General features: G+C 33.0%; 2 protein-coding genes across 2 annotated transcripts; both read right to left on the reverse strand.

The window, feature by feature from the left end:
- Nucleotides 1-1541: 1541 nt before the first annotated feature.
- LOC119634513 lies at nucleotides 1542-2846 on the reverse strand. The gene is made up of 4 exons (XM_038028734.1): nucleotides 2419-2846; nucleotides 2250-2349; nucleotides 1909-2134; nucleotides 1542-1807 (listed from the first exon to the last, which is right to left on the reverse strand). Exons 1-4 carry the CDS (start codon nucleotides 2844-2846, stop codon nucleotides 1542-1544), a joined length of 1020 nt encoding a protein of 339 aa, XP_037884662.1.
- Nucleotides 2847-6568: 3722 nt separating this feature from the next.
- Nucleotides 6569-7780, reverse strand: LOC119635092. The gene is made up of 4 exons (XM_038029660.1): nucleotides 7359-7780; nucleotides 7200-7299; nucleotides 6917-7142; nucleotides 6569-6853 (listed from the first exon to the last, which is right to left on the reverse strand). Exons 1-4 carry the CDS (start codon nucleotides 7778-7780, stop codon nucleotides 6597-6599), a joined length of 1005 nt encoding a protein of 334 aa, XP_037885588.1. The 3' UTR covers nucleotides 6569-6596.
- Nucleotides 7781-8049: the final 269 nt, after the last annotated feature.

Below are 8049 nucleotides of genomic sequence, written 5' to 3' on the forward strand. Positions count from 1 at the left end.
AGGAGCATTCACTTTCTATGCCCAGGATATGAAATTAAAAGATATCGAAAGCTCGAAAGTTCCTTCCATCATACATTTTGAACAAGATGACAAGCCTTTCCATAGTGAAACTCATTGGAAAAGCGGAAGCGTTTTAGCAGATCTTGCAAATGACGAAACTCTCTCTAATCTCGGCGGAAACAATAGCTTTTGAAAATCCTTCGGTTATGAATTTATGAATAGCAACAAAAAGCCAGAATTTGTAGATACACACAAGAGTCTATCAAACATCTAGAACACTTTGACTTATGCTTAGTAATAAATGAAATTGAAGAGAATCATTGCGTAGCTTCTCAATTTAATGACCCTGACATAGATAAAAGGGTGCTAGTAATGCACAAGCAACCGAATCGAAATCTCGCTCAATACGATTATCGCGAATATCGGCGTAGCTGCAGAAGAAGTTCATTTATATATATATATATGTATATTTAACAATTCTCATCTGTTATTATATATTGAAATTCGATTCAATTCCATTTTTGAAAAATCATAATCGACAGATCTAACTAATTATTATTCAATACTTTTTCAAAGGCTTCACAATAAATTTCTTCTTACTTCATGAATCCCGCTAATCATTTTTTTAACCTTCCAACTTTTTCATTGATGTTACCATCTTTCCCTTGGTCCACAGAGAGAGAATAAAAAGATTAGAATTATGCATGTGTGTGTGCATGATAATAGAAACTAGAGCAAAAAAGATATGTTGTGCAGGTCTACGCTCTTGGCAAAAATAATGATAACTAACTAATACATCATTGGAGATGTGAGCCCCGAAATAGGAAACGATTTTCATCTTCACAGCTTACGACATCAAAAAATCATTTGTTTTCCGACTTCAAATGGCATTTAAATTGATTGATGACATCATCTATCGGTCAAGCAGTTAACATGGGCAGCAGACAGCTCTGCTTAGATAGTTCTATCTGCTGACGGTATTGTCAAACCATGCAGATGCGATAAATATGAAAAATATTTGTCGCATGAGGAGACATCGCGATACGTTATATATAATAACAAATTTATTGATCGCGTTTAGTTCCATGCTCTGGCTTTTTTTGATTTTTTTTTTTTTTTTTTTTTTTGTTCTAGGAAAGGGAGATAGCACTTATATCATATAGGAAAGCGATATAACCGATATAAGTGAGTTGACAAGTAGTGAGGACGAGCAAATAAACAGTCGGATGTGATGTTCGAATTAATGGAATTTATCAACTGCAATACTACCATCACTATCGAGCAGTGATATTCTCCCGTCAGCTATTACTAATGGCTGTGCTCGCTTTATTAAAATTTCTTCTAATTGCTATCGAAAATTCATAAAATTAATTTGCAATTTACAGTTTTTCCAAATTATAATTTACAGTTTATTTGAAGTGACTTTTGATATGATTGAGAGATATTTAGATATCGTGACGGACTACAAATTTTCACACAAAACATTATCGAGAACAATAGATAAAAATTAAAAAGCACTTTAAAAATGAGAAAGGAAAACGTTACGTTGATCGTACTTTGGGCTTAGCCAAATTGATTGTGCGTGGTGAGGCTTTCGCCTTAAGAGCAGCTGGCGATATAAAATATGGATTATCACGTATATGCTTATTTTCATACTCCCTTGGCTCGGCCAGTTCCTTAATCCGTTTACTTGCTTTATATTTAATCGCCAGAGGTGAAACAGAGAAAGGATTTTCCTTAACATCCGCCGCTGCTGATTTAGCCCCACGACTAGTGGGTTGAGCCAGCGCCCTAGTCCTTGCGGTAGCTTAAATTAAAGCATTCATCATTGTTTTTGTAATGAATATTTCAACTTTCACCAATGCATTGCATTATCGTGCGAATTCGTTGAATTCTTTCAATACTTACCGACAGCCTTAAGAACATTTGCGGGTATTGGTTCAGGTACTGGCCTAATGAATCTAGCTTCATCAAATTGAACAGGCTGCGACAAATCGATGAGACGTTTAGAAGCTTTGTACCGATACATGACATCCGTGATTGTCCATTCCGGCTTTTCAAGTAATTCATGTTTTTTTGGTTCAGCTAAATATTTAAAACGTTTCATACTCTTTAGCGGCATACGTTTCGAGGGCTAACGATAAAAAAAACAAAAAAAAAACAACAAAAATGCTATGAATAATATTTAATGATACATTTGCATATATATTATATACATATATATATATAGCTCGCCAGTATGTATTTACCTCTCTCGGTATTTTCTTAGGTTTTTTAGGTTTAGCTAGTTTATTAAGTTTTGCCGTATGGCGGGCCCATTCTTTGCGATCCCATTTCGGTATTATTTTTCTAAAATAAATGAATAACATAAATATTTTGCCCAATTATGCTGCAAATATAATTGACATTATTATTAACCTTTTTTGTGGAGGTTGAACGTTAGCCAGACGACTGTACATAGAGAATAAACTTTTGCGAATTAAACGATTGTAATTCGCATTACGAAACGGATCAAATAAGTTATAGGCCTCTTCTTTGAAAAGTAATAATTGCCTAGCTTTCGGATAGGCTAACTGTTCAGTTCGCGTATGCTTCCTTTCATCTAAACGCGATATTTCAATCGACTTTTCAAGCTTACAAGGACAGGTGGGTACGAAACGGCCCACTTTCATACTTTTTAATGGTATAGCCAATTTCATAAGACGTTTACATTTAACAAAACGCTGCACATGTCTACATTTCAGTTTCTGTAATTCTTTGCAAACTTCCGGCCAAAAGCAATGCATTCGCTTTGGTAACGATTCGTGTTCGTCGCAGCATTCAGGTTTAGTTTCCTTTCTCCACATTTTTATCTCTCGGTTTGTGTGTCACCTCGTTTCGAAAATTTTAATTTTTTATCAACTTTTACAATTTTTCATGGACAATTTTTTTACATCTAATTCCTAAAGACTTTTTTTACAAACTAAATATTTTTTATTTAAGCTGTCAAGAAAGTAAATTTATGTATTCATTATTATAGAATGAAAGCATATGAGATTCGTCGATGTCGTTGTAACTCATAATTAGATAATAATATATTTATCTATCATACCCTACAAGAGTATATTAAGCTTATCTTTATATATATTATATAAAAGTCTATCTTGTCTTATACGGATCGATTCTGCCCCTCTTGTAGTCTTGTGTTCAAACTACAAAAGACAATTGCAATGAATAATCCTATTAAGCGAGTTGGTGTAGGAGATTGAATAATACGCCTGGAAAAAGTTCAACAAGACGATATTCAACCTTATCTCAAAGACGACCATAATAGCATACAGGTAAGCAAGCAAAAATATGTAGTCAACTAACGTTTTTCATTGAATTTCGTATTAGATTCTGTCCGTACTTTTAAAATTTCTAAGTACTTCCGGTGCCTCTTGTAAGTTAATTTTCAAGCATGCTATGAACAAATTAACGGTACATCTTTAGTTTCAGTTTTACTATCTTCATTATATCAATCACGAAAAGATTTCCAAATATTTAATCGGTAATCAAAAACAGACATAGATTACGTTTATCAAAAACGTTGTTAAATTTAAGAGGATATTATTGACATTCTTACCTGTGATCGCAATATTCTCTCCACGCATGTCGGCGTTTTGTTAGTATCTTGAGGTTATGCACTTTACACTATGATGGCCAACGAAAGGCAATGCTTTAGTTAAATCACTACATTGCATTTCTCTTGAAATTTTTTCATTTTCCATTGACTAAAATAACTAAACAGCTTAGTCACCTTCTCACGGGCAAAGGTCTTGGGGTATTGCATTGACTACCCGCAAATGGTTGCTTTGCATTGAGGGAAAACAAATGCTATTTTCCCCATGAGAAATTGATCTAGCAGAGAAGAAGAGGAATAGAGAAAAGGTGTGGTGAACTAAGTCCGTTTCAGCGCAAATGTTTCGCTTTTTCAAACCTCCAAAAAAAGGAATTAATCTCCCACAGCTGCTTCGTATAAATGCCAAGAGAAGCTTAGGTCATCTGATTATGTATTATGCAGCATTTATTGATTCGCATCACAAATCTCAAACAAAAGGTACATTGAATGGAAGAATTTAATTAAACAAATATAAATTTTTTTCTTTTTTCATATTTTCCTTCTCTTCAAAGTAACTTGCCGCTGCCTCATGATTAGAATTCAAGGAATGCGTATACAGCAAATTCGCATGATTTGAATTTTCGTCCGATCACTTCTAATATATAAACCTATCGGTATATTTTTTTGGTTGGGCTAATTCGATTGTCCTTTGCTTGGGCTTTGCTTTCATCGCCGCTTCCGACACTTTGTAAGGATCTCTACGAACGTGCTCAATTTCAAACTTTTTCGGTTGGGCCAGCTTCCTGGTACGCTTAGATGCTTTAGCACTTAACGCTTTTCGCGATATAGTAAAGGGACTCTCTTTCACATCAACGGGAAATATATCATTAGTGATTTTGAATGCTTCTGCGAAAAAAAAAAAACCAATTCATACGTATACACGAATTCTATTAGTGAATCTGCCGTTACTTTACCTTTTCCTTTTACGCTATCATTTGGATAATTTTTAAAAAAATCCTTTTTATACAAATCATCTCGGACTTCTGTTGTGTGCATTTTATAAATTTTTTACAATTTTATCTACAATTTCAAAAATATTTCTATAAATTGAATTTCGAAAATGTATAGACAAAAAAAAATTTTATCAATTTTGAATTATTTCAAAAAGGCCAACTACTTTAATATATTTAACTGCAAAATCAATTCTTCTTTCTAAACTTCCTCTACAAGATACATGTTCGTACATTCGTTTCGTTACCTGAAATAAGGATATAATATTTTTGATCCTTTTCACTTTCACAATATTTAATGAAATTTCTATTAAAAAAAAAAAAAAAACCATAGGAAGAAATCGTGTTTAAGAAATTCTAGTGTAGAAATATCGGAGTATTATCTATTGAAGTCCCTATGTCTCTTAATACGGAAATATTTAATTAAAACATCATAGCAAAAATATCTAGTCTCTCTCTCCTCTCTCCTATGCTTGATCAATTTTTTCCTTCGAATATCACGATTTAAGTCTCTTCTCCCTATGATTGCTGCGGTTCTCTCTCTCTCTCTCTCTAGTCTGCTTATATACATTTCGAAAACAATATATCAGCGCTAGATTTCATTCCGCCATTTTTTTTTTTTTTTTTTTTTTATATATAAATTCTTTTATCTCCTGAATTTCCCACAAACTTTTGTTGATTTTTTCCTTTTCCTTCTAATCGTCAATTGCTTTAATTTTACAATAATATTCATGCAAATTCACGTAACGCTATATATTACCATAAAACTTAAGTAAATTAATTTCCATCAGTTTTTAAGAAAAATTCTTACCTCTCCATGAATAAAATTTTTGCAATATTTTGGTTAATTGCGGAATAGTTAGTGAACAAATGAAAAACCACGTATTCCTAATAGAAAATTTATATACCAAAATTTTGATACCACAAAATGTTCTATCTCTCTCAGGACTTAAGTTATTAAATATTACATGTTAACATTTTTAATATATCAGGGGTTTTCAGAATTCTCAAGAACCGATAAACTTAAGGACATCCATAGGTGAATGAAATTCCCGAAACTGAATTTGAGGGACAGTTTGTCGCATGTATACAAGTTCAAAATCCTTAATACTTTCCTTCATGTTGAGAATTAAGCTTTTGAAAAACTCTCGGAGAATAGAGGATTACTAAATTTGTCATCGCTATATATATATATATATATATAAATAAATGAAACTAATTCTTAATTTTTATTAATCGTATTTTCGCTAAACAATTAAATCAGTCTTTATAATACCTATAAAGTGATCAATATCACAGTAAGCGTGTTACTTACGCGTTTCCAACCAATTGCATACTTATCGTGTCCAAATCCATCCTACCAAACATCACCTCTATGCAAAATGAGCAGACAATAATAATGAGAAACAGGAAGCTGTTGTAGTCAATATCAATATAGCTCGAAGCGTTACACCAAAGCAGCAAAGGTCCCTTGATGCAGACGTGCTTTCAGTGTTCACGAAAATCAAGTGATTAGTCTTCGCCGTCATTTTTGCTTTGATCTCAACACATCGTCAGTCTTACACTGTTATGTATGATTGTAAAGTATTGTTTTACTATCAGCCTATGCAAGCTATCGACTGAAATATTTGTTTTTCCTTATCAGCCACAAAGTTTTTAACAAATTACAAATATATCGCTTGTCTCTAATTCCTTCCCCAAAAAAAAAAAAAATTTTTTTTCAAAACTAAATAAAAAAAAAACAACCATGCAAACATCTGAAATATCTTTCCTATACGAGTAAAATCTATCAAACTAATATTAATACTAAAATAATATGAAGAAGAAGAAGAAAAATTTTGCCGATATTTTCCGAGATGTAATTTGTTTCAATTGTCTATGGATTAGTTTTCTTCCCCATTTTTCCCCTCGAGTTCGGTTCTTTTCTTTCTTTTTTTTTATAATATCCGTATATTTTAGTTCCAAGGCAACAATTTTTACAAGAAAAGAAAACATTAGTTAGGCGCTTAGGAACCTTTAGGTTTGGCTAATTCTATTATCCGAGGCTTAGCCTTCGCTTTTAGGGCGGCGGGCGAAATTGCAAATGGATTTTCGCGTATATGCTTATTCTCGTACTCCCTTGGTTCGGCCAGTTCTTTTGTTCGTTTACTTGCTTTGTGGGTGAGCGCGGTCGGTGAGACAACGAAGGCATTCTCTTTAAGATCCGAGGGGGCTGTTTTAGCCGTACGTCTTGGTTCAGATAATTCAACTGTGCGCTTCGATGCTATAAGCAATATTATAAATAGAAGGCAAAGATAGGTTTTAAGATATAAAATAAAAGTTTTACCTTTATGTTTTAACGCGCCTAGCGCAATCTCAATTGGTAATTCTCTGTGCAGTTGTGAAGCATCACGTTCGGTTGGTTTTGCCAAAATTTTGATACGATCAGAAGCTTTATATCGTGCCATAACTATTGTTAAAGTCCATACAGGTTTTTCGAGTTCTTCACGTTTCTTTGGCAGAGCCAAATACTTATAGCGTTTCATTTTTTTTAATGGCATTGAAGGCGATTCCTGAACAAAAACAATTCATAATTAACATTATGCCATTCCATGTGCATTATCTCTCACCGGTTTCTCTTCCTCAAACGTTTTTTTCGGTTTTGCCAATTTTACTAGAATGACAGTATGCTTAGCCCAGTCTGCTTTATCCCATTTAGTAATTTTTTTTCTAACAAAATCAAAAGAATTTATTGTACGTAAAGACGAGCATACTTTATTTGGACTTACTTCTCTTGTGGTGGCTGAATGTTCGCCAAACGACTATAAACAGATAATAGACTTTTGCGTAAAAGACGATTTAAATTAACTAAACGATAAGGATCAAAGAGTCTTGCTACATCCTTTTTAAAAAGCATCAATCGTCTAACAGTCGGATAAGCCAATTGTTCAGTTCGCGTATGCTCTCTTTTATCCAAATGTATTATCTCGATTGGTTTCTTCAGCTTGCATGGACAAAATGGTGTAAATCGCGGTACTCGTCTTGTTGGTTTCGCTAATTCCCATATACGTCGTCGTCTTATAAATTGCTGATCATGTAGGCATTGTAATTGGGAGAGTTCTTCGCAAACTTCGGGCACAAAACATTCTGCATGGCTAGGCAGCGGCTCAGCTATTTCACAGCATTCAGCCTGCGCTTCCTTTAACCACATTTTAATAATTTACTATTTTTTTTTATTTTTTTCTTTTTTTTTTAATTAAATATTAATTTTTTTTTGTAATAATTATTATTATTTGTTTTTTTTTTTTTCAATATTTTTTTCTTAAATTATATTTCACTAGAAATTTTGTTAAGTCGAAATTCTATAAATGTATTAAATAATTGAAATTTTATTCATCAAAAGATCGCCTGATTTGAAATTTCAAGAAAAAATTTGACAAAAAAGCACAAAAACCCGATTAGGGTTATATTAAGTCAACT

Source organism: Glossina fuscipes, unplaced genomic scaffold, assembly GCF_014805625.2.
Source record: "Glossina fuscipes isolate IAEA_lab_2018 unplaced genomic scaffold, Yale_Gfus_2 3, whole genome shotgun sequence".
Classification (NCBI taxonomy): Eukaryota; Metazoa; Arthropoda; class Insecta; order Diptera; family Glossinidae; genus Glossina; species Glossina fuscipes.